Here is a 26,802-nt window from a genome sequence, read left to right as displayed (position 1 = left end):
TTTAACTGAGAATATCCAAAATCAGGTTGAAAACCGGAGAATAAGAAGGAGATGAACCTCATAATGTCTGGTCTTATAATTTTCATCTCGTGCTTAAAAGCTATAAACGTTTTTGGGTTGTTGTTGTTGTCTATGAAAAATACCAACCATGCATGCTTTTTTTTCAGTCCGTGTTTGTAATTGTAAGAGGTTGTTGTTGTTGTTACAATAAAACGATCAATGCCACTGATGTTGAAAAATTCAAATAGTGCTAAAAACTAAAACACGGCACTATGTGTATGTAGCCAAAAACATACAAATAATATAACATTAAATAATTAAAATAGATCCAAATACATGCTTTTTTTTCTTAGAATAAATCCATATAGCTCTTGATTTGCTGCATCCCTTTTTTACAGTCTGGTCACATGACAATTTCAACTTAACTGAGTGTGATTGCTTAAATATTGATGTGATATTAAAGGTGCATTATGTAATAAATCTAAAGCAACTGGCCATAAAATCCTCCTAATATGTCACAGAGACTCAGGAATAATGTTCATATAACAAACTGAACTCACCAACAACAACAGTACAGACAAAATATTTGCATTAAAAAAATATATTTTGCAGACTGCAAATCATGTTTATGTTTTTAAATCATGTTTTGCCATGTGGCGCCACCTACCGGCGTCTACCAATCATTGCGGTCAGTAGAGTCCCAGCTGCCGAGCAACCACGGGTTGCCAGTTACGTCAGAAAACGAAACCTAAAAGACCTCGGTATTTTGAATTTGAATGTAGTAACCGTTTTTGGCCACATTCTCACATATGGCACCTTTTTAAGTTTTTTTTTTGTTGGATTTTCTGTTTTGCTTTTACAGATCCAGTGATTGTGATTACTATCAGTATTGCGGTCCCCACATTCTCCGTCGTCGAAAATCAACGTCTTGTCACGAAAGCGTTGCATTTTCCCCGTTAGTAGTAGACTGTTATAAACACTGTCATACGTATGTTTTTGTGTGTGTGTGTGTGTGCAGAGTTCCTGTAGTCATGTGCCCACAGTCCTCTCCTACACCCTGACCAGTGTCATGTAGCCACGCCTCCATCTCATCAAGCTCAATGAGACCCGGGGGGGAAATAAATAAATAAATTAAAAAAAATCTCAGGCAGTGAATTTACTTACACTCTCGTCTCTGTTTTGAGTAAAACGTGTTCCATATCCCCCCTCCCCCTCCGTACTACTGTGACATGTAAACCCACCATATCCTGGTTTGTAATCGTTCTATATCTGTGTGCAAGTATAAAATCAAATAAACGTATGATAATTAGTAAAATCATCAGTTATTGTAAATTTTAATCTGTATTTGATAAATTGCTTCCGACAGGATCCACAAGTTCCAGAAACGGATCCTCAGAAATCACTCTGTGCTTACATTACCCACAATGCATCTCTTACTCCCAACAGCTCCTTGTGGTATTTCTGGTATACTCCTCTTCACTAGTTAAAGGTCCAGTGTGTAATCACTCAGTGTGTGTACATGCTTGTTAAAAGTCCAATTTTAGTCCGACTAAGGCAATAAGTCAGCTTTCTTAATGCCATATAAACGCGCCGACTTAAATCGAGCTAGTCTTAGTCAGACTAAACTTCAGTCCCACTAAAAACTTAAGTCTGCTTTATTTTAAAACGACATACATGTTTTCGGTTTGTTCTGTATGCGTTCCATTTAGCATTTCTAAAACAACTGTCAAACTCCTTTGAGTCACCATCACGATAGTCCGACTAAAATGGAGCTAGTCTTAGTCAGACTAAACTTCAGTCACACTTAAAACTTCAAATTCAAAACGACATACATGTTTTCGGTTTGTTCTGTATGCGTACCAATAAAAGTTTAGTTTAGTCTGACTAAAATCAAGCAAGCCTTTAGTCGGACTAACATACCTGGACAGTGCGATTCATAGTCCGGTTCCTCCTGCGTAAAGCTTAGTCAGACTGGAGTCGGACTTGGTGTTCTGCGATTGACCCATTGTCCGGTTGCCCGTCTTAGTCGGACTATGACTTAAACTGTGCATGTAAATGTCAAGTAACTACGTTTACACGCTGGACCTTTAATGTCGTCGGGGAGCATTGGAATGTCCCAATTTAATCTGTCTGATTTTAGAGGTTTGATCACATGACACACAAACGACACCTATGTTGACTTTATCACTTTCTGGCAGATACACAAATCCACCTTTCTGATGTACAGCGCCACTGAGGGGTCCAGGGATGGAGGATGTTGCTTAGTGTTGTAGATAATTGCCGTAATCATCGCCCATATTATCTCTAAAAAGCTGTTTATATAAGCTTCCTCTTCTCACCTTCACCGATCACCCGTTAAACCTCAACTCTCAAAGATGCCGGTCGGTGTCACACACACACACACAAGCACGAAAAGACCCTTTTTTTGGTAGAGTTTAAGGATACATGTAGCAACTGTGTGGCCGTCACACCAGCCTGGCACGTGATTATATCTGAGACTTTGTTTGTCTGTAAGCTCACGATTATAATATAACTGTTTGACTGTGGTCTGCTGTTTTGATTTCATGACATTGTGACTCCTAGTGACTAGGCCATTAGTACACAACACTGGGGAGGCCTCCTCAACCGTACGCACTACCTCTCCGTCTGCCTACACGGACTGAAAAACGCTGAAACGCACCAACATATGCGCTTAATGTGCAGATTGACAGATTGCAGGAAAAGTACAAAAATAAATATTCACGTCTCTCTTGTGTTTTTATCTCGATCCTAAAATACAGTTGCCTAAATTCTGCAGCTGCATTGTTTTCATTCGACCCCACGTTTGTTAGGAAGCAGTAAAATCATCAAAAATATATGCTCAAATAATCTGGCGCCAAATCGTTTTCCATAATAATTTCTATTGCATCAATTAGTACGACGACCTGCAGTGACCATGGAAGGAGTGTTGTTCAGATGGCCTCTTTAAGTGCAAGTATATGTTATTGTCATCGTTGATAATCACTTGATTTTGCGTTTGTAACGTGTGGAAATAATTCAGACTGGATTTTATATTTTTGATTTTATCTACATATATACGTATACATGTATATATACATATATGTGTGTATATATGTATGTTTATATACACATATATGCACATATATATGTATGTGTATATACATGTATATGTTTATATATATATGTATATATATATATACATATGTATATGGACATATATACACATATTTATGTATATGAATATAATGCTGTGAAGTGCAGTCATGAATCAAGAGATTTCTCTTTCACGTCAATACAGATAAAAAAAACTGAATAAAAACCACATTGAAAAGTGTTGTGCTCGTCTCCTTCAAACAGCAATAGGAAGTGATTCGAGTAGCTATGACGGGTTTTAATATTTTTTTATTTAAACTATTTCAATTTACAAAACTCCATTTAGGTTAAGGAAACAATGGTTTGCATATGAAACTATTTGTATATACATTTATATGTTGGTTTTTTTCCTTTGTTTTTATGAATATGATATTTACCCAAAATAACAACTACATTTATCATTCGTAGAAATGAAACCATTCATAGGAATGAATAAAGAGTACGCTTTAACACCAGTAGGGGGCAACATAGCCAGGCTGCCGGGTGCGGAACAAAACGTGACGCAGCGTGACCCAGACAGTGTGTACTTCCGGGTAGCAAACATGGCTCAAGGTTCGCAGAAGTTTAAAGCCCAGCGGCCCGGAGGCTCCAAGAAACAACACCAGAGCAAACAGAAAGGTCCAAAGAAAGGAGGTATGACGCAGACATCTTTATTTGTTATTTTTTGAGTGTCTGAGGAGACGTGGGAGACAATGTGCCGTCGCTCAGTATCCACGTGTGACCTGTATGCTAACGACCCCTCTGTGTGTGATGTTTATAGTGTCCAGCGGGAACAGAAGTTGTTGTTTACATTGAAATATTAGAGCCACATATAAATATAATTAATAGATATCTATTTAGTTCAGCTATTCTCCACATTTTAAGGCTTGGATGAGAACTTAATGTCTGCCACAACAGAAAAGGCCCTGTACGAGTTAAGGCTGGTGCTGACCGACTGGTGGAAAGAGTACTGAAATATTCTACTCAAGTAAAAGTACCACTATTTTTTAAAACGATTTTACTAAACTACAAGTAAACTGGTCTAAAAATGTACCGAAGGTAAAGTTTTTTTTGTTTTTTTTAGTTTCTTGTTTAAAATGTCATTTTAACTTTAAAGGTTATTTGATTGCTTTTTGAACAAGGTTGGGGTTCTTCCTTGTGCAAACAGGACAAGGGGACATAAATCTCACATGAATAGTTTTAAATTAAGGGCAAACCATTACAAATTAAAGTGCTGACAAAATAAAATATGTAGACACATGATGTATCAGACGAAATGGGTCAAAGGTCACACGTGCTGGGGCTTTAATTTACCCGTCTGTCACTTCATATCTCATTGTGTAAACATTCATTGTGTGTACCGAATGATAATTATGTTAACCACCGGAAAACTGGGTTTAACGGCCCCAAAGCAACTTGTCAAAATGACAGTATATTCTCATTCTCTACTTCATTAAGTACACTTTCAATCAGCATCTCTTGAATGTAAGATTAATTGCATAGATGTCAGTGTAACAATGGAAATAATATGTTTTCGGTTAACGCTCTGAGCTGTTATTTGGCACCTTTATACAGTTCAGGCCTGTGTCTTATGTTGTATTTATAGTTTTAGTTGGTAATCCAATTTGGAAATTTGATCGATTTGATTTCTTTTTGCTTTTGTAAAGGGAGAGTCATTGCACCAAAGAAGGCTCAAGTGGTTCAGCAGCAGAAACTGCAGAAGGTGAGGAACACGTTAGAGGAAAAGTGACAGCGGCACAGTTTTTTGTGCTTATCTTAACATGCTGTTTCCTGAAGGGTCTGGAGGTCGCCATCAGGAACAAGATAGAGATGGAGGTGACTCACAAGGCCAGCATCTCCCTCCACAAGCGGCTGAGTGTGGTTAAAGCACCCGAGGGTCAAGGCAACCCAGGAACTGCACGACCAGGAACAAGCTCCAAATAGGATCGGATGCGCCGCCTCGTACCTGCAGATCACAGAGGTGTGTATTGCAACAAGTGATGGTGTTACAACACAACGGACTTTAAAAGAACTCCAAAAATACATGAGTTCTTGATGAAATGCTTCACTCCCTACAGACATGGACACAAAATAAGCAGCCATGCCACACCACGTAATGTTTAAAATGGAATTAATACAAGAATCATTGCACTGTATTTTTGTAATTCTGTAGTAAAGAGCTGCAGTTTTGCATTAGTTTCCATTATGGATTTGTGACTTTTATACCAGTTGTACACTCACTTTATTCCAGTCCAGCTGTGTCACTGTTCAGAGGATTTCAACATTCAATCAAAATGTCGAGAATCATTTTGAAATGTTGTGTTAAACACATTTTAAGTGTAATTTTCTGCAAATATTGGGAAATGTGACCTGGGAATAAAGTTTGGATGACTGAATTACAGTCTGATCATTCACAGTAATGTGATTTTATTTATTTATGTTTTATTTGGATAAGTCTTCCACATCTGTCACATCAAGTCACGCCTGCTTTTTTCCATTACTATGTTAAAATGTACAGTATATACACAGGGGCTATAAGGATGTGCATTAAGAGTGTCTTATATCCTTTTCTCTAATACAACCAAGGCAATCTGGTTCATTTTCACCAACTATATAAACACACCTGAGCAAAAAAGGCTTAAAATGTTAAAAATCTAAAATTTGGATAGTTCATTTGGCTTGTTTTTTATGAACAACAAGAAAAGAAAAATGGTTTATATGAGGCATAGAAATCACTGCCAGATTAAATACAGAGTATAGACAAGCGTGTAGCAGTTTTAATAGTTGTTTTAATATGGAAATATTGCACCTACACTTTGGCTTCACAAAGATGAGGTTTCTATGTCAACAGTTACTGCGAACTGCACAAAAATGACATGATAAACACTCACAAAACAAGCTACTTAAATAAATAATAAAATACAATCAACATGTCCAGCAGTACAGATTCATCAGCAGTTTCTTATGAAGCAGGATTGATGTGATAAAATGTTGCCTTTTTTTAAAAAGCCCTAATGGCCTCTATGCGGTGATGAGAGCGCAGGAAACGAGGGAAGGAGTCTTTGGCCATCAGAGTGTAGATGGTGTGCTGTGCCTTCTTGAACATCTCAGGATAAGGAGAGTCCATCATGCTCAGCAGAGCCTCACGAGTCTCAGCATCCAGGTTTACCTAGAGAGGGGGAGAAAGCAGGTTATTGATTCCCCCGCAGTGACAATAAATTCTACCCTGTCCGATAACTGACCTCCTTCGGCGCGTCAGGGTTGATAAACCGGCTGTAGATGCTGCCGGCCTTGGTCTTCTTCAGGTTAGAAGGCGAAACCTCATAGTCCTCGCAGGCCAGCCAGAACTCCAGGTTCTCGTCGCTGAACTCTGAACGCAGGAACCCGTGAAATGCTTGAAGACCACCTGACGGTAGGATGGAAGAACCAGGTCACAAGCATCTTCGGTCATATCAATGTTTTATAGTGCTGGGCAAGTTAACGGCGTCAACGTTAACGCATGGCGCGTTTCCATGACGACTGACCAGAAAAAGAGACGTGCGACGTCATGTTTATGTGACTCCCGATGGGTCTCTAAAGTAACGCAACATTTTTAAAACGGAGGCACACACTGTAGGAGCGCTAACTGGTAAACGGTGCCTGGACTCTGTTGCCGCGGCATGACGTCGCATGCATCTTTTCCTGTCAGTTGTCATGGAAACACGTCATGCGTTAACGTGCCCAGCACTAATATTTTAGCCAAAATGTCAACTTCTCCGGCTTTTTCTTCCTCGCTGTTGTGGATAATGTCTCAAGAAAATAGTGTAAATATCAGTGGGTAATGTAAGTGTGCCTGTTCCAGGACCAGCAGAAATAAATATGCAACAAATACCTAAACCAATAATGAAAAGAAGTCTTAATTTTATTAAATCTAGTGAATACAATACAGTCATACAGTCATTTTACAGCATTTTTCTGTTTAAATAGATGATGTAATGTAAGCAAACATTTACACTTTAATGCTGTTTTTGCCTTATTGTACATATTTGCATATGGAGGAAAGTTTCAATAACAGAAAAGATGATATTGTTTGCAACAGAATTCAACAAATAACGGAAAGAGAAAGTCTTACCTTTGTGGTTCAGTAGAGTCTCCAGGTCCTGAGGAGTTCTCCCGTCCGGAACCCTGAGACCAGAGACAGACACAGTCAATATTTCAGTGTCACTGTGAGTGGGAACATCCTGTGTAATATTAAAACGATGGTGACAGTCCGAGGTTTACTTGTGCTTGTGGTGCGTCTCGGCCAGATGGCTCAACTTCACCCGCATCCCTTTTGCCCTGAAAAAACACAAACGGACACAAGAAATGACATAAAAACTTGTATTCCCACACCCGAACATAATGACCTTGATGAATACTTACCTCTCCAGACATGAAGACGGCAGGGAGGAAAGTCCCTTACACATGACGACGTCTTACAAACCCAGCAAAGGGAAAAAAAATGAAGATCTCTTGTTGTAATTAATTACAGGAGGAGGTTTTCCTCTGGAACACACCGCTGCTCTTATATAGGTTTCACTGGATGTTATCTCATGTGCCAATCTGATCTTTTTCCAGCAGGTGCAGAGATGGATGCTGTAAAAAAAAAAAAGATGAAAGCAGCTGAAGCAGGGAGGGTGGTGTGTACATGCTCGCCTGTCGACACCCGCATGCAAAGCAAGTCGAGCGTGTGGAACGGGGAAATTAAAGCAAGAGGACGTCGACTGTGTGTGGTCACGGAGCATCAAAAGTGTTTTTCACAGGACAATGAAGTGATGAGGGAGCACAGGTGTAGCGAGGGGTCAGATAACGGTGGTGCCGGGAAGAGTGAGTTTGAAAATGATGGATACGATAAAAGAAGAGGGGAAGGTGGTTATTATATTTAACCCTTGTTCTCCCCCAGCTCCTTTTTGTTTTGATTAGTGAGTTTATATTGGCTTTTATAAACTAACGTGGCTCTGCAGTAAGTGCTGTCCACTGAATATCATGTTATAGCACAATAAAAATATAAAAAATGGCACTTAAACGTGTAATGGCTTATTTTGGGGAACTATTTTCCCATGTTTATTTATAGTATATTGTCAAGCATGTCCGAAAACCCAGTGTTCTATTCTATTCTATTTGTTATTCTTTGTTTTTATGTGTTTTAGAGACAAATGACTGGAAGACATTTTGGAAAAAATGCTATTCAATTGCAGAATATTGTAAACAAAATTTGATTTTCAACTTCTCACTTGCAAGTATCCATATGATCACCATTATCCATTGAATGCATAATACTAATCTATCTATAAAGCAAGTTGCGTCTGTCTGTCTGTCTGTGACAGGCATGTCTCGCTGACCGTTAGTCAGCTCGCCCTAAGACTTTGGATATGGGTTGAGCATGGACCGATGGTGTGCATCCTTGATTTTTTGGAGAAATTTTAATTTTCACTGATTTACCACGCTGCACCAGGCAGGCAGCGGCTCATCAGCAGCAGCTGCGCTGTCTGGAGTGGGGAAGGTGGGAGTGACGAGGCTGTCCTCGCGGTGGGTGATACATTTTCACACGGTTCACCGCAGAACATGGTGTCGTACTGAAACAACGAGGTGTCCTTTCACCAATACGCAAGCACATATTTATTTTTGCATTAGCATGCTACTTCCAAAAGAACGCAAGTGTTTCCTCGATTAGCATTAGCAGTAGCCAGATGTTGTGACTGTCAGCCTTGCATTACCATATCTGAAAAAACTTCCACTATAGGAATACATACTTCCTACAGGTACTGCATTAGTAATTTAAATGGTAAATTGCATTAAATGTTAATATGGTAGCTGTGCATATCATTCTCTGCCCTTCAGGTACTATTCTCAAAAAGGTTGGTGACCCCTGCCTTATGCTCACAAATGAATGCCTAACCTTAACCTAAAATCTTGTCTTATCCCTCAAAAAGCTCTTTTAAGGGGTGAGAGGACATGAGGACATGAGGACCAGCCAAAATGTCCTCACTTTCCCCCAAAATGTCCTCACTCCATATGGTTAAAAATTTGTTTTGGTCCTCACAAAGACACTAATACAAGAAAACACACACACACACACACTAACGTATAACCAGTAAAGGTCTAGGGGTGGGGTGTCCAAACGGGGGAAACGCTACCTACAGAAGCACTGTTTTATAATAATTTAATTTCAATGGCAATGTAACCAAATCCTTTAAATAAAAAAATCTGACCGAGGGCCGTGATTGGCCCACAGGCCGGACTTTGAATAACCCTAACTCACCCACAACTGGTCCTGACAAGGTCAATGGATTGCCCCAGAACAAACGCACACACACACACGGAGAGAGAGAGAGACCTGCTATTGGGCGCGAGGACTGTCTGTCACGCGCTTCCTGTTTCCAGAGTGGCTGTGAAGTCAGAGCGACGCGGATCTTCTCGTGACTTATTTACCTCGTGAATCGTTCACACTGAGGTTGAGCTGCTTATCTGGCGTCACATCTGTTTCCAGGATCCGCGTTAAGACCCGGGTCAGTCGGTCAGTCAAGTGTGTTGCAGACCCGTTGGTGTCCGGTCCTTCTGTTCATCATCGTAACATGGGCGGCGGGTCGGTCCGGACGTAAACACACACAGTGAGTCACAAACTGGTCGCTCTCGTCTGCCTGTGTTGTGAATCCCACACAACTTAAACACTCTTTACATTTTATTTTTTTAGTCTTTTAACCAGTAAACACCGTTGTCGCCATGTGTCCCCTGCGTGTTTTCTTTAATAATATAATCAGATTAAGACAAGCAGGACACAACTGCAGGTTATAATCCGAACAGGAACATGGCATGCACTGTAATCCGGGATATATTTCCGAGAAAGAACTTGTGCAGCAATGTTATTCTCTAATTTAAAGGTCCAGTCTGTAAGAATAAGTGACACCTACTGGTGAGAATGCAGATTGTAATACAAGGAACACTTTACTTATTCCCTGCCCAAACATGTCAGGAAAGTACGGTGGCCTGTAAAAACATGGTGGCCTCCGTAAAGCAATACCCTTTACTAAAGTACATATAAACACACACAGGCTTTATATTAAAATGGATGTTGCTTCTGGGTTTGAAGATTGTGACCTACATCCACCAGGGGGCGACTCTGGCTAGATTAAAAAAAAAAAAAAATTCAATTTCAAACCCTGGTATACGGGTCAATGACATGTAAGGTTTTTTGATAACTATGAATTTCTGTTGCACTATATGTACATGCATACATCAAAACAAAATCATGAATTACAACATTTTGATGGTTTTTCACGTAAATTAATCGGTCATTACCGTCCAAAATGTCATGTGGTGCGACCGTCAATCATCTTTATTTTTTTATTTTTTTTTTAAACAACAAGTTCTTAGTAATATGATGTGTCTAGAAATGAATATTTGGATTTCGGGTTGAATTGTCATACGTACTGATATACTCCTCATTCCTATAAAGTCACGGACACCGTTTTGCGTGTAGTTTGCATGCTTATTTTCCTGTAAAATGCATTAAAATGATGCAAATGTCAACAAAATGCCTCTAACTTCAGCTTATCCCATCCGTGATTAAGTTTCTGCTACAGAAAGAAGGCATACATTTTTATTTTTTTTCGCTACAGTTATTGCTATTAATGGTCGCACCAACTGACGAAACCAGTCAAACTGTTCATACTGCTGAACTTTCCAGCAGGAAACTGCAATTCGTCATCAGCCAGACATCGAAGTCGGACACCAAAGCACAGCTTTGATGACATCATAGTACAATCTGTTGTAAAAGTTTTTATAGCCTAGTTCCGATTCTCTAGTATGATCATCAGAATCCTGTGTGCTTTATCGGTTTACGACCTACTAAGAAGTGTGAAATAAAACCCTATAAAGACACTCGAGTTGTTACTAGTTCTGGTTGAGTTTATCGGTAAAAGTCTGGAAAGGCAGGTAGGAACCAAAAACACGAGAGGTGTAAATAAAACATAAAATCAGATTACCCATAGTATTTATATACACACATATATATATATATATATATATATATATATATATATCATTGTACTTACTCAAAATATTAGATATTAATATGTTCTATATCACACTAGTGTAGTGCCCATAGGAAGTATGTATTCCTATAGTGGGAGCTGAAGAAGATATTTCAGTTATGCTAGCTACGCTAATCCTATTCGAAAATTAAAACACTTGTGTTGTGCCTAATGAGGCTGCACAGTGTTTGTATTGTTAGCCCTACACTATTGCTAATGGTAGCCTCGCTAGCTTACCTTTGGAAACAGGTTTGCGAAGTTAGCAGCAGAGTAGTAGCATGCTAATTAATGCAAAAATAAATATGTGCTCGCGTATTGGTGAATGGACTCCGACTGCGTCATTTCAGTATGACGCCATGTTCTGCGGTGAACCGTGTGAAAACGTCTCACCCACCATGAGGACAGCCTCTTCACTACCACCTCCCCGCTCCAGACAGCGCAGCTGCTGCTGATGAGCCGATGCCTGCCTGGTGTATTGTGCTAAATCAGTGAAAATTAAAATTCCTCCAAAAAATGTGAAAATCAAGGATGCACACCATCGGGCCATACTCAACCCATAGCCAAAGTCTTGGGGCGATCTGACTAACGGTCAGCGAGATATGCCTGTCACAGACAGACGGACACAACTTGCTTATAGATAGATATTTATAAATGTCCCCAACAGGGAACCGCACGTCTAATTAAATGTAAATCACTTCTGCTGCTGATGATTCTGTAATGTCAGCAAACTTAATGTCTGTTTGAAGCCTTAGCTCAGACATACTTACTGCTGTGCGTGTGTGAGATGTTGCCGTGATTGAATCCACGCTCCTTCCTCTCAGCAGCTGACTCTTGAGTGGCAGCAGCAGCAGCAGCAGCAGCAATGGGAGGCCGACACGCTTGGTTTTCCGGGGTTCACTGCCAGGAGAGCGATTCCCCTGGTCCGGACCACGACAGGGAGAAGAAGTACGCGGAGCTGTTTGATCAGCTGGACATCAACAAAGACGGACACGTCGACATCCTTGAACTCCGGACTGGCCTGGCAGAGCGAGGGCTTTCCAGAGGCTCCATAGACAAGGTAGTAAACCTGTTTGTTCTGTGGAATACCATGCAGGCTGTGGGACTGTAGCTTCTCTCAATGTTGGAATTATTTGAATAAAAGGGCCATTTCTGGTGATAAATGTGATTGTGAATGCCTGTTTGTCTCTATATGATTAGCTGTAGACCTGCTCAGGGTCCCCAGATCTTAAACTGCTGAATTCTACACCACCGTTCAAAAGTTTGGGGTCAACCTTCCATTTTTTTGGTGTGTTTTCCATTAAAAGTTTCCATTGACAATATTATAAATAATGATTTTTATTCAAAATAATGATTTTGCCCTTTTGTCAAAGAACCAGCAAAACTGTTTTCAGCTGTGCTAACATCATTGCACAAGGATTTTCAAGGGTTTTCTAATCATCCAATAGTCTTCTAACGCGATTAGCAAACACAATGTACCATTAGAACACTGGAGAGATGGTTGCTGGAAATGGGCCTCTATACACCTATGTACATATTCCATTAAAGATCAACTGATCTAAGGAGAATCTGATCAATCGATCAATACCTGCTGTCTCCAAAAAAACCTTGTGTTATCCTTGAGACAGTGACACTTGTACATGCAGGATGTTATTGTGGGGGATTATATGGAAATGAGTTGAATAATAGACTAATAATCAAGATTTGCTTCTCTGTGACTGCACTAAATCAGGCGGAATCAATGGTGTTTACTGTACATGGAGGCCTGTAAAATGACCTTCTGATCTTGTTGTGTTTGTGCAACACTGCCAAGGAAACCTTTATTATGAACACAAATACACACTGTTTGTCTGTGCTCAGTCGCTCTGTGTCTGTCTGTTTTAGAAAGAACGAACCAAGAATACATTAATGCATGCGAGTGTGTGTGTGTACTTATGTTTATTTATGACTTCTTTAGGACCTTCTCTGGCACACACACTGACCTTATCAGGACCTGGTTTAGAGCTAATATGTGAATTGTCAGGTTAGGGTTAGTTATAAGGTTATGGATATAGGCTGTCCAAATTGCAGTGTCCTCAGTAGAATAGCTGTGCTAACAAACCTGTGTGTGTGTGATGCATGTGTGTAAAGCGCAGCATGTTGTCTATTTTGGTACAAGGAGCAGGCCTTTGTAAGATGAGAATGGTAACCTTTCTCCTGGTCTTCCTTCATATAGATCATTGTCCAAACCAAACCACCAAACTTTCCCTCTGTGACATTTCTCACAGGTTATGGACGTAAAGGAGCTCTTTGGATTATATTTGAAATGTTGAGATTATCTTACAGGTTGGTGCGGTTACTATAATCACCCCGTGCTTTCAGATTGTCAAGACTGGGGACACCAACCAGGATGGAGTACTGGACTTCGAAGAGTTCACGCGATATCTTCGCACACATGAAAAACAGCTCAAACTCATGTTTAGAAGCCTCGACAGGAACAACGACGGTCCGTACACATGTATCCACACGTATGTGCACGTTGTTATTCGAATTGTCCATATTCACGTCCGTGCTATGATGTCATTTGCAGGACGGATAGACGCAGCGGAGATCCAGGACTCTCTACGTACCATCGGGGTGGACGTCACCCTCAAGGAAGCCACCAGGATTTTGCTCAGGTCTGTCAACAATGTGTTGATATCTGATCTGAGTATTGCATGTTTCCATCAGGGCTGCATTTCCTACTTTTGTGTCTTGTGGTTAGGTTGAAGTGTTGTAAACCAGAAAGTGTCTTCCTATTCGTTTACACAAGAAAAGTGATGCTTCTACCCAATGCAACTTGTTCTATTTTTTTGCCATGAATTCCCAACTTAACATCATTTGCATGTGTCTCTGACCTAGTATGGACAAAGATGGTTCCATGACCGTTGACTGGAATGAGTGGCGTGACTACTTCCTGTTTAACCCCCTCACCAATATGGAGGACGTGGCGCGCTACTGGAAACGATCGATGGTGAGGTTTATGCAGACGTGAAAACGCAAGCCTTGAACAGCGAAAACAGTTCTCCTTCGTCAAACGTATTCTATCCATCGTAACTTCAGTAGATGTTGGACATTGGTGAGCAGCTGACAGTCCCAGATGAATTTTCAGAGGAGGAGAAGAAGTCTGGGTATGTGTGGCGGCAGTTGATGGCAGGAGCCATGGCTGGATCTGTATCTCGGACAGGAACTGCCCCCTTGGAGCGCATCAAAGTCTTCCGACAGGTCAGTTACGAACATGGATGATCTCATCTGTCTGATCAAGCCTGAACCAAAAGATTGTATGTGTGTTACGGGTGAGATCAGCTGTTGAGTACGTACAAACCACGATAACCTTCTTGCTCTCCTCCTCCAGGTTCATGGTTCCTTCGTCTTTAAAGGGAACGTCGTGAGCAATTTTCAGTTCATGGTGAAAGAGGGAGGGCTGCGATCATTGTGGAGAGGCAACGCAATGAATGTTCTTAAAATTGCCCCAGAGACTGCAATCAAGTTCACGGCATATGAGCAGGTGGAGTAGATGAACATTACTTTTTGAATAACTTCTTTTACATATAGACATAGCCAGTTTAAATGTTTTCCCTCATCTCCCATCTTAATGCTAAGCTAAGCTAACCAGCTGCTGGCTATAGGCCTGCATTCAACAGACTGACTTGCACTACCGTTCAAAAGTTTGGGGTCAGCTATACAATTTTTTGGTGTTTTCCATTAAAAGTCACACTTTTATCCATCAAAAGAGTTGTAAAATGAATAGAAAATATAGTCAAGACATTGACAAGATTAGAAATAATGTTTTTTATTTAAAAAAATCAAATGTTCTTTCCTCAAATAACCAGCAAAACTGTTTTCAGCTGTGCTAACATAATTGGACAAGGGTTTTCAAGGGTTTTCTAATCATCCAATAGCCTTCTAACGCGACTAGCAAACACAATGTACCATTAGAACACTGGAAATGGGCCTCTATACACCTATGTACATATTCCATTAAAAAACAGACGTTTGCGGCTAGAATAGTCGTTTACCACATGAACAATGTATAGAGTGTATTTCTATTATATTAATTGAAAAAAAAGTAAAAAAGGACATTTCTAAGTGACCTCAAACTTTTGAATGGTAGCTTGCTAGCCTTACATTCATTTGTACAGCTTAAAGAAAATGCTAACCTTAACCATAACCACTTAATGCCTCAACTAGTGGACTATAGGACGACTGGTGCTGACATGTCAGTGTTTATGATTAATTTAATGTTATATTGATTGAAAAAAGTGCTTTTCCTTCAAAAATTAGGACATTTCCAAGTGACCCCAAACTTTTGAACGGTAGCTAGCTAGCCTTATATTCATCTGTACAGCCTCAACAAAATGCTATCCCTAACCTTAACCATAACCAATTAACACCTAAACTAGCAGACTAAAGGACTACAGTTGCTGACAAGGTCAGTGTTTATGATTAATTTAATGTTTGATGTAATTTAATGATTAGCAAACACAATGTACCATTAGAACACTGGAGAGATGGTTGCTGGAAATGGGCCTCTATACACCTATGAACATATTCCATTAAAAACCAGACGTTTACCATATTAACAATGTATAGAGTGTATTTCTGATTCATTTAATGTTATATTCATTCAAAAAAAGTGCTTTTCCTTCAAAAATAAGGACATTTCTAAGTGACCCTAAACTTTTTCCACTTGTTCAGGATCATAATTGCCGTTTCAAGTTCTGGTTCTTTTACTCTCTAACTCATAGATCAAGAACGTTATGCGCGGCCGTGATGAATCCAGAAGTCTGCAGGTCCATGAGAGGTTTGTCGCCGGCTCTTTGGCTGGAGCTGTAGCTCAGACTGCCATCTACCCGATGGAGGTAATATCAGGGTAATATTCACATCACCTCTTCTCTCTTTTCCACATCACACCTGTGATGCACTTCCTCCACTTGAGCTTGTTTTTAAAATGGTATTGTTGGTTTTTAAAGCTGTTGGTGTGTGTTGACTTGTCTTCTTGTTCTCTTACAGGTGCTTAAAACCCGTCTGATGCTCAGAAAAACAGGCCAGTTCTCAGGAATCGCCGACTGTGCCAAACAGATCCTGCAGAGGGAAGGTGTCGCCGCCTTTTACAAGGGTTATGTACCGAACCTGCTCAGCATTGTCCCTTATGCTGGCATCGACCTGGCTGTCTACGAGGTCAGAGAAGAGAGACACGGCTGCACACAGTCCCCTTTGCAGCACGTCCTGTATCTCCTGGTTGTTTTACCTTCTTGCTCTCCTGTGTTCCCGCAGACTCTGAAGTTTTCCTGGCTGAACAGGAACACGGGTTTCGCCGACCCAGGGGTCATGGTGCTGGTCGGCTGCGGTGCCGTCTCCAGCACCTGTGGACAGCTGGCGAGTTACCCTCTGGCACTGATCCGCACACGAATGCAGGCACAGGGTAAGAGCAATACTGATATAAATACCAGTGTGTGACCGAGGAAAAGAGGCTTAAAGGTGCCATATGTAAGAATGTGGCCAAAAACGGTTACTACATTCATATAATAAAAAAGAGGTCTTTTAGGTTTCGTTTTCTGACATAACTGGCAACCCGTGGTTGCTCGGCAGCTGAGACTCTACTGACTGCAATGATTGGTAGACGGCGGTAGGTGGCGCCACATGCCAAAACATAGTTTCAAAACATAAACATGATTTGCAGTCTGCAAAAGATTATTTTTAATGCAAATATTTTGGCTGTACTGTTGTTGTTGGTGAGTTCAGTTTGTTATATGAACATTATTCCTGAGTCTCTGTGACATATTAGGAGGATTTTATGGCCAGTTGCTTTAGATTTATTACATAATGCACCTTTAACAATGTCATTTTGTTGTCATGGATGGACATGAGGTCGGTGTGTGTATTTGAGTGCAGTGCAGGGGAAGCCAGAACCAGGTGTGAACAGTCATACTTTAACCTGTCCACTTGTGATTGGATCACTCAGGGTGGATTTTAATTCCAGGTTTTAATTTTTTTCTCCTTCCTCCTAAAATAACATTTTTATTCCCCTCCTTTATAGTACAGCAAAACCAGGAAGTTCACTTTATTTGTAGCTTATGAAACACATTATGTTATTGTTTCATTTAGTTGTAACCTAATGAAAAACACCCTTTTTCTGTCTCATTAGCTTTAGAGAAGGGAACCCCAAAGCCCTCCATGTTGGCCTTGCTTCACAACATTGTGACTCAGGAGGGCGTCGCTGGACTCTACCGAGGAATCTCCCCCAACCTGCTGAAAGTCATTCCTGCCGTCAGCGTGTCCTATGTTGTCTACGAATACACCAGGATAGCCCTGGGAGTGGACATTGAGGGTAGGAGGGCGGGGAAAGAGAAGGGGTAGGAAAAAAAAAAAGATCCTGCCAGTCGTTTGCCGTGGCTTTTCTCCACGTGCACGTGCAGATTGTGTTTTGGCCGTGCATGAGGATTTGAGCCTTGAGGAGGTGGACCGCGGATGAATACACCGATCTTGTGTTGTGAGAGCAGCACAGTTGGAGGAGTTTGGTGTGCGATTTCAGTGCATACCAGTTGTGTGGAAGCTAACCGAGTACCTACTGCATTGAACTGGGCAGATGGTAACATGCATGAGCTTGACCAACTCCAGGAGCCATGTTACATTACTACAGCATTATTTTTTCCCTTAGGTGATATGTAGAGAAGATAAAGGACTGGAAAGCCGATTGATCCTTCGTTTCCTGTTCTGCAAGTGGATCCTGAAGTCGCTGCAGACAGGTGAAGTCAGCGCTTTTGACTGACGTGTCTTAAACAAATGTTAGAGAACAACAATGTGTGCATACACACTGCCGTTCAAAAGTTTGGGGTCACTCAGAAATGTCCTTTTTTTGGAAGGAAAAGCACTTTTTGGTGGACTATTCTAGCTGCTAACATCTGGTTTTTAATGGAATATGTACACATAGGTGTATAGAGGCCCATTTCCAGCAACCATCTCTCCAGTGTTCTAATGGTACATTGTGTTTGCTAATCACGTAAGAAGGCTATTGGATGATTAGAAAACCCTTGTGCAATTATGTTAGCACAGCTGAAAAGAGTTTTGCTGGTTCTTTGACGAAAGGGTAAAATGATTATTTGGAATAAAAATCATTATTTCTAATCTTGTCAATGTCTTGACTATATTTTCTATTCATTTTGCAACTCTTTTGATGAATAAAAGTGTGATTTTTAATGGAAAACACAAAAAAACGTGTATAGATGACCCCAAACATTTGAAGGGCAGTGTATATATAGTATATATTTATAAAGTCACTGCAGATACCTGATTTTAATGCAAAAATATTCACGATTAATATATTTATTCTGAAGCTTTATTCTGATACTTGTGTTTGTTTTCTCACTACATGATACAATGCCATATAGTATTTTCAGTAAACTATGTGTAAAACGTACCATTTCATCCCAAACAATAAGAAATGATGTTAAAGGTCAATGAACTATTTTGAGGTGTCAGTATTTTCTGTGGTATATGCAAATAAATGCATGCATGGCCCTGCTTTTGTCAAATGCTATTTTGTTTCCAGTGTATGTTTTTGGACTGTGTGAGGAAACCCGGAGAAAACCTGCGCACACACAAGGGGAGAACATACAAACTCCATGCAGAAAGACCCTTGTTCCAACCTGGTCTCAAACCTGGGTATTCTTGCTGCAAAGGCAAGAGTGCTGGCCTGTATAAAATAATATATATATATTTTTTTTTTCTTGATCTGTCATTATGCATCCTCCTGGACGTTTCAGAAGCGTGAAGTTTAGAGCTGTTTCAAGGCAATGGAGACTGGTTTAGTATTTCTAATGGTATTTTCATGATTTATGTTCCATGAATTTGCTTTTACTGTCTGTTTTTATTTAAATGCGGTGCGTCTGTAATGCTTTTATTTTGTAAAGCACTTTGGTCACCTGTGGATTGCTTTAAAGGCCTATAGAAATACACAGTACATTGTATTACGCAATTGCTCCACTCCATTCCAGTAGGTGGCGGTATTGCTCATGAAAACATTTTTTTCCAACCACCATTTAAACCAGAAGAAGGTGACAAAGACGACGAAAGAACAAGAAGAAGGAGGAGAAAGCCGAGGCGGCCGATTGGTCCTTTTTAAGCAGTTGAGATTTGCCGGCGTGGTTCTGACTTACTTACATTGGTGCCCCCCACTTCTTTCTACGTTCCTGTTGTAGCCTTCCCGCTTCTGCGCAGCTCGACCCGACCAAAGCCACCCAGCCTGCCCCCTCTGTGTCTGTTTACCCCTCGTGAGCAGCATGTCTGAATACGGCGGTTTGCCGACTAACGGAGTCGGTGCTGGGATGAAAAACGACGCTTTTGCCGATGCAGTACAACGAGCCAGACAGGTAAATAATGAGCTCCCCGAGAGAGGACGGTCGACGCGCCAGTTAGCTGCTAGGACACGGCAGCTAGCTTAATTCTGCGTGACGTTAGCGCCGCTTAAGCGTTAGCTAGCGGGCTAGTTAGCTTATAGCTTCGCGGTCTATGCGTTTGTAACATTCGGTGGGCTCGTGGGTCAATCAATTGGGCCTCACCGAGCAGCGGCAGTGGTGTATGTCACTACTTTCTTAAAATAAAACAGCTAATACTACTTTGATCTTTGAGCTATTGTAAGTGGGCTAGCTGCTCAAGCTAATGTAGCGAGGGTATGTGTGTACGGTTAACGGTAACTGAAGCATAAAGTTTCCTCCACGATGCGTCAATAAACGAAAGTGGCAGGTCCCCGTGACTTAACTCGGGTAAGGATAATTTATTACGTTGTGGAAACTTATTGGCAAGCTTAGGTAGTTTTATTCATAAACCTCTTGTCGCATACAAAGGGAGATAAATAGCCCTGACATTTAAACCAACACGGCTTCTTGTAGCATTTGAGAATCAAAAAGTCGAGATAATGCAGTCTTCCTCGAGTGTTGTTAAATTGAAATTAACACATTAAATCCCACTCAACAATTCGCCTGAAGTGAGCGCACTTCAGAGCATGAGAGAGATTTAAAATTAAATTGTCGACACTGATGTCAAAAATAGTGCTGAAAGCACCTGCATAGCATAGCACGTGAGTTTTTAGTTATATCCTGTCATCCTAGTAATTATTTTTTAATTTTAAATTTAAATTTTAAAACTTTCAGTTTTTTTTAGTCCTCATACCCATATAACCCCAATTGGTTGAACTCCTTATGATTGAACTGATTTTCGTGTGTTCGTGATCCTGAAGTTGCTATAATCTCGCATCCTATCGATATGGAATCCCAATATAAGTCACAATGGTCACACCGTGTCAGTAACTGTCCATCCATGGTGATGTTGGAATTCTCATTCAGTGTTCACCTCTTTGCAGATTGCAGCTAAAATAGGTGGTGATGGTGTCCCTTCACCAAGTAACAACGGAGGCGCTGAGGCTTATCCATTCAAGGCACAAAAGCGTTCTTTGGAAGAAGCAGGTTAAAAATCAGCAGAAATGCACATTTTCAGGGTTCTCCCCGCCCCCCTTATTTTAAATCTTACTTTTGTGTTTGATTTCAGATGAACCCGATGCCAAGAAGGTAGCACCTCAGAGTGAAAGAGATTCTGCTTTGTGTACGTTTGATATCCACACTAACCATAATATAAAGCTCAGTTCACTTTCCGACGACTCACCATTTTTGCATCTCTTACAGCTATCGGTCCTAAGCTGGCTGCTCTGTCCCAACAAAGGTATTGTATTTTTTATTATTTATTTTACATAAATACACCATTGTAGTTTAATGATTAATAGAGACAATAATATTGCTGTATTTGCTCCACCTCCTTTTAGTGCCAGACCATCTACAATGTCGGAAGATTACAAAGTCCCTGATGCCATGGTGGGTCTCGGTGAGTATACATTTTTATATTTTCGGACATTTACATATAGTGTTTTTGCTGTGTAACACTTGTTCAGACTAAAATCTAAATGTTTTTGCTCTTGTCCTTTAAGTCATTGGCCGAGGAGGTGAACAGATTAACAAAATACAACAGGATTCTGGCTGTAAAGTCCAAATTGCTCATGGTAAGTGCTGTGTAGTATTTGCTAAAAGTGTAGGGTTTTCCACCTGCTCTTGGACAAACATGTTTTCCATGTTGATTCACAGACACTGTAGGACTTCCAGAAAGAAGCATTTCTCTGACTGGATCACCCGATGCCATACAGTAAGTTGGTGCTTATATTTACGGACATTTCTAATTCCAAAGCCTATTGTGTTTAGGGGCTCAAGTAGCAGCTCTGGTCACATGTTGAAATAAGACTATTACACTTCCTTAGAGAGTGTTGGCAGGTCATCTCAAACTACAACAATTTTATTGAAATGGTTATCACTAAAGTGTAGGGTCTGCAATGATTTCTCAGTTAATAAAGTACTAAATTAATCTTCCAATATTTTGGTAATAGGGTTATGTGGGCAAAAAAACCGTATTTGTTGGCATTCACTAAAAGTTCTTCGGAAAGTCTGCTGTCCAAGGGGCGTATTGCTCACACTGCCCATACTTCTGAATAGTTTGACCCATTAACTTGTTTGTTTGTTTGTTTGAGGTCTTCATCACTCTTTCTCTTCTTTAACTTAATTTGCCACCAGGAGAGCCAAAGCGCTGATAGAGGACATAGTGTCCAGGGGGCACGAAACGACCAATGGGCAGACGGGTTCCATGCAGGAGATGATCATCCCTGCAGGAAAGGCTGGCCTCATTATAGGCAAAGGAGGAGAGACCATTAGACAGTTACAGGTAAGAGTCAGTGGGTGTCCTCACTGTCCTGTCTCCAATTTACAAATATTAGAAAATTATGGGTAAAAGATCTATAGAGATTTATTAGAAATCTTAGTTTGAACAGGGTAAAGTGCTTAAAGAAGGATATAGTACTGTGCAAAAATACTGGGGAGCCACCATCAATGATCACTGGCATTTAGTTTTGAATGATGTGACTGAAGGCTGGTCTTGTACATTAGTAAGCTGTCAATCAGTTTAGCTTGTACAACATGTGTATGAAATGCTCAAAGAGTAATCCTAATCCATATTTGACATTAGATTTTACAAATAACTGGGTTTTCACTCCAGTTTTAAGAGAACCATGGTTATGCTGCTGTTCAAGTGTAAGGCTCGGTCATACAAATACTTTAATATATTGTAATTTTGACAGTGTGTATGTGTTCCAATAAAGTGATTGAGCAATAGTAAAACTCCATGATCATTATAACAAATGTAATTGTATTTCTCTTGAAAATTCCTAGGAACGAGCTGGAGTTAAAATGATCCTTATTCAAGATGGTTCCCAGCCACCAAATGTTGATAAACCCCTCCGCATCATTGGAGACCCCTACAAAGTGCAGGTAATGTGTCATCATTGTAGAGAATGCTCTGGTGAAAAAGAATCTCAGTGCTACTGTTTGTCCTATCTTAACATTTCATCATGTTTCTACTGTCGTTGCCTTTTTTAGCAAGCAAAGGATATGGTCAACGAGATTCTACGAGAAAGGGATCATGCTGGCTTCGGGGAAAGGAATGAATATGGATCACGGATGGGAGGTGGTGGTGGTGGAGGAGGAGGAGGAGGAGGAGGTGGCGGCGGCGGAGGCGGCATTGATGTGAGCAATGTCCATTTTAACATTTGAAAACCACAGTAGTGGCTCGATAAACACCTTTATGATTTATGTTTTCATACTTTTAACTCGTAGATTTTGCAGCAGTTGAACAGTATTTGCTTGTCCTTTTTTAAATATACAGATCGCTGTGCCCCGCCACTCGGTTGGAGTTGTTATTGGCCGTAGTGGAGAGATGATTAAGAAAATCCAGGCTGATACTGGAGTGAAGATACAGTTTAAACCAGGTAAAACCTCCAAATATTCTCTTTCTAACCTTTCAATACATGTCATAATATACAAAGACACTTAACTTCATGTCTGTAGCTAATTGGACTTACAGTCGTAGACTATACAATTGAGGAACAGTTCTTTATCATTAAGTGAGATTTTCCCCTCAAAATTAATTGTTTTTTAGAAAGAAATTTGGCTCTCTGTTTGTTGCTTTTTCCTTGTTATGAGCCCTCATTGGAGAACCTACCTGTCATTCCTTACAGATGATGGTTCAGGTCCTGATAAAATAGCCCATATTATGGGTCCACCAGACCAATGTCAGCATGCTGCTTCAGTCATCACTGAGCTGCTACAGAGCATCCGTGACAGGGAGGAAGGTGGACAGGGGGTAAGTTTGGAGACTGGAAAGAAATCATGTCTGATTCTGAGTCTTCACCGTCTTGACAGAGCAAAAGCCATTAATCCTCTCGGTTTTTTCCCCCCACAGGGCCCTCCAGGTTCTGGGATGCCGCCTGGCGGACGAGGCCGTGGTCGAGGGCAGGGCAACTGGGGTGGTCCTCCGGGAGGAGGTATGACTTTCTCCATTCCTGCTCACAAATGTGGTTTGGTGATCGGCAGAGGAGGAGAGAATGTCAAGTCCATCAACCAACAAACTGGGGCATTTGTGGAAATATCCAACCAGCCGCCACCCAACGGTGACCCTAACTTCAAACTGTTCACCATCCGAGGGTCCCCTCAACAGATTGACCATGCGAAACAGCTCATAGAAGAAAAGATAGAGGTACATCAATTAAACTGCTGCACGAAGAATAACACATCCATGCAACTGTTATTGAATTGGCTTCTTATTGTGTTTTCTGCCAGGCTCCATTGTGTCCAGTGGGTGGTGGTGGTCCTGGTCCAGGAGGTCCTGGTGGTCCAGGTGGACCAGGAGGCCCAGGTGGTCCAATGGGTCCCTATAACCCCAACCCATACAATGCAGGACCACCTGGTGGTGCACCCCAGTAAGTATAAATAATGAACAGCTCTTTAGTCCTGGAGAATTGCATTTTTCTTTCAGCTAGGAGCTATATAAAGATATAAAGAAGCAGCTTTATGTACTTTAACTGTCATCTCCTTCTCTGCAGTGGAGCTGCACCTAGTGGTCCCCAGTATTACCAGAATTGGGGAAATAACTATCAACAGCAATGGCAAGCCCCAGGTCCCCATGACCCCAGTGAGTATTTTATTTTTTGTTTGCGTGTAATTCTCCTTTTATTGTTTTTCTGTACTTGACTTCAAAATCTGCTCATTTTGATTGATTTTGATTTTATAAGTTATTTCTCGTCACCTTTTTAGATAAGGCAGCAGCAGACCCCAATGCAGCATGGGCAGCATACTATGCACAATATTATGCACAATACAATAACGGTCAGCAGCCAGGGGGTGCTATGCCAGCCCAGGGTCCAGGAGCCGCTCCAGCAGCAGCACCAGGAGACCCGAGCCAAGCAGCACAGGCCCCAGGAGGCCAGCCAGACTACACGAAGGCCTGGGAGGAGTACTATAAGAAGATGGGCATGGGTAAGTGAAATTTACTGGTATATAAGTTTGTGACATGTCTATGCTTTTTCTCAAATTTAAAAGTGTGTTGCATTTATAAATCAGTCTAAAAGTACCTCTTCTGACCAAACAGGAAAATGTGATACTAACCACCTTGCCAAATTTATCTCATTAAACCAGTCGCCAGGCTAAAAGTTAGCTTTCAAATCATGAAATATTCAGCAAACGTCTCTGATCAAAGATGCTGGGTGTGTGTGTGTGTGTATAGCGCTGAAACGATTAATCGATGAATCGATTATTAATCCATAACTAAATTAATCTCCGACTATTTTGATAATCGAAAATCGGTTTTAAGCTTTTTTCATGATTAAAACAAGATTTCTGATCGTTTTAGCTTCTTAAATGTGAATATTTTCTTTGTTTCTTTGCTCCACACAAACAAAAAAATCATTAAAACTGAATCATTTTGGTTTGTGAACAAAACAAGATGTTCGACAAAATAATTTCCAGGTTTGACAAACAACGTTTTTTTTAATTTTCTGACATTTTATGAACCAAACGATTCATTAATCGACAGATTAATCGTTAGTTGCAGCTCTTTGTGTGTGTATACTGGGGATGCTGTCATTTAGTGGAGACCAAAATCTGTGAATGCCGCTGTTCATTAGTGTCTGTACAGAAACAAATGTATTGAAGTGACATTTCCACATTTTTGGTCACGGTTCAACAACATACTGTACACAAACGGAGCTGGTTTAGCTACTGTCCTGCTCTATCACCTCAAAGCAGAGTCTACTCTTTCTGTTTCTACTTCATTTTCTAAATAAAGCGGCAGAGCTTTTCTGTTGAGGTAAGACACGGCACAAAGGCGTCTCGGGTCGTTAATGCTGAGGGTTTTTATATCAGTACAGTGTTTGAGGAGGAGGTATTCTAACTATGGCTCCAGTTCATCACTAAGTCATATTTTTAGACACCTGGAGAGAAACTGTTTTCATGCTTTATTCCATAATTATTTTCTCCACGCTTGTAGAATTGTTCATGTGTTCTCAGTGACCATTTTCTTTTATTAGTCTAAAAATTCCTTGCCTTGGAGACTCGTAAATATATTTTATATTATTTTATGTGAATTAAATGTGTTGAATTCAGTCATGAATATCATGAGTATCGATTTTTAAATGATGAAGTAAACTGGAGTTTGTGTGTGTTTTTTCAGCTCAACCAGCTGCAGGTGGAGCGGGCGCAGCAGCTGCTCCTGCGGCCCCAGCAGCAGCAGCAGCAGCAGCAGCAGCAGCAGCGGCGGCAGGAGGTGGAGGAGGAGGAGCTGCAGGTGGAGGTCAGCAGGACTACAGCGCCGCCTGGGCTGAGTACTACAGACAGCAGGCTGCCTATTATGGACAGCCAGGGCAGTCGCCTGGACAGGCAGGTGGTCAGCAGCCAGGACAGCAGGTATATATGCGTTTAAATTAGTTGTGAAAATTGAATCTTCCATCAGGGTGTGGGAGTCCATGTAGGGGATAGGGATGGTGTATTGGGGGGCGGGGTTATGAAAAAATGTAAGCACTGTTTCACATTGTGTGTTGTTGTGATTGTGATCCTAGTATTTCAAGAAATGTTCACTTCTTCACATAATAAACGATGTTGTCTGTGATGTCTTTTCAGGCCCAGTAAACGAGTGGTTTGCTCTGTTGGACCGCTGCATCGATTCTCTGGACTTGTGTTTTTTGTCAAGAAAATTTCTTTTTTGGAGTCAAAAAGACATGACCATGATCCACCCACACATTTTCTAGTTCAAACCTCCTTGTTTGTTTTTTAAAGAAAAAAAAATCAAATTTGAAGAAAGGAAAAAGGGAACACATTTTGCCCGTGCACTGATCATAGCACTACATGGGATTATTCGGTTTGCCCCTTCACCTTGCCCCCACACCGTGTAATAACGTAATGAAAAATCCAAATCACAACTTTTTTAATATGAAATGATAAGCTTTCTGCCTGTAAGTTAGCACAACAGCATCTCAACACAGACTCGCATTTTACTGGTTTTCCCCTTCTATTTTCTGAGGGTAAAAACTTAAGCAGTATTTTGAATATATTGTAAGAAAAACTGTAAATTTCTGATCCTCCTTTTTCTTTCTCTTTTTTTTTTTTAAATTCTTGATCCATTTTTTTTTTTTTACATTCCCAGTGTTTAAGTTGCAGTGTACTTCGTCCTGCCACCACAG

At 40.7% G+C, this 26,802-nt stretch overlaps 4 protein-coding genes across 8 annotated transcripts; 3 read left to right on the top strand and 1 right to left on the bottom strand.

Moving 5' to 3' along the window:
* Positions 1-3,655: 3,655 nt before the first annotated feature.
* On the top strand, positions 3,656-8,164 carry cUnh19orf53 (chromosome Un C19orf53 homolog). Of its 4 annotated transcripts, none has more exons than XM_083905800.1 (4): positions 3,656-3,786; positions 4,800-4,855; positions 4,930-5,113; positions 7,732-8,164. In XM_083905800.1, exons 1-3 carry the CDS (start codon positions 3,696-3,698, stop codon positions 5,074-5,076), a joined length of 294 nt encoding a protein of 97 aa, XP_083761926.1. In that variant the 5' UTR covers positions 3,656-3,695; the 3' UTR covers positions 5,077-5,113; positions 7,732-8,164. The 4 variants fall into 4 exon arrangements, with proteins under 4 accessions (XP_083761926.1, XP_083761924.1, XP_083761925.1 ...); XM_083905798.1 differs by having other exon boundaries at positions 7,729-8,164; XM_083905799.1 differs by lacking the exon at positions 7,732-8,164 and adding an exon at positions 5,211-5,528.
* Positions 6,134-7,577, bottom strand: LOC310940789 (regulator of G-protein signaling 5; the record flags this gene model as incomplete). The annotated part of the gene is made up of 5 exons (XM_083905794.1): positions 6,134-6,301; positions 6,375-6,538; positions 7,244-7,296; positions 7,393-7,449; positions 7,534-7,577. 5 exons carry the CDS (start codon positions 7,575-7,577, stop codon positions 6,134-6,136), a joined length of 486 nt encoding a protein of 161 aa, XP_083761920.1.
* A 1,484-nt stretch (positions 8,165-9,648) lies between the features above and the next one.
* On the top strand, positions 9,649-18,712 carry slc25a23a (solute carrier family 25 member 23a). Of its 2 annotated transcripts, XM_083905785.1 has the most exons (12): positions 9,649-9,761; positions 12,005-12,240; positions 13,542-13,665; positions 13,750-13,837; positions 14,061-14,172; positions 14,265-14,423; positions 14,554-14,706; positions 15,947-16,060; positions 16,212-16,379; positions 16,476-16,623; positions 17,347-17,529; positions 17,860-18,712. In XM_083905785.1, exons 2-12 carry the CDS (start codon positions 12,046-12,048, stop codon positions 17,868-17,870), a joined length of 1,455 nt encoding a protein of 484 aa, XP_083761911.1. In that variant the 5' UTR covers positions 9,649-9,761; positions 12,005-12,045; the 3' UTR covers positions 17,871-18,712. The 2 variants fall into 2 exon arrangements, with proteins under 2 accessions (XP_083761911.1, XP_083761910.1); XM_083905784.1 differs by lacking the exon at positions 17,860-18,712 and having other exon boundaries at positions 17,347-17,610.
* A 725-nt stretch (positions 18,713-19,437) lies between these two features.
* On the top strand, positions 19,438-26,381 carry khsrp (KH-type splicing regulatory protein). Its single transcript, XM_083905802.1, has 18 exons — positions 19,438-19,570; positions 20,560-20,662; positions 20,745-20,798; positions 20,879-20,915; positions 21,016-21,074; positions 21,178-21,249; positions 21,332-21,389; positions 21,812-21,959; positions 22,463-22,561; positions 22,670-22,816; positions 22,956-23,058; positions 23,308-23,432; positions 23,532-23,825; positions 23,909-24,048; positions 24,172-24,260; positions 24,383-24,604; positions 25,797-26,029; positions 26,243-26,381. The coding sequence occupies exons 1-18, from the start codon at positions 19,481-19,483 to the stop codon at positions 26,249-26,251; spliced, it is 2,082 nt and encodes a 693-aa protein (XP_083761928.1). The 5' UTR covers positions 19,438-19,480; the 3' UTR covers positions 26,252-26,381.
* Positions 26,382-26,802: the final 421 nt, after the last annotated feature.

This window comes from Microchirus variegatus (assembly GCF_963457635.1).
Source record: "Microchirus variegatus genome assembly, chromosome: 19".
Classification (NCBI taxonomy): Eukaryota; Metazoa; Chordata; class Actinopteri; order Pleuronectiformes; family Soleidae; genus Microchirus; species Microchirus variegatus.
The sequence above is the reverse complement of the archived record's forward strand: the minus strand, read 5'-3'. Positions and strand labels throughout refer to the sequence as shown.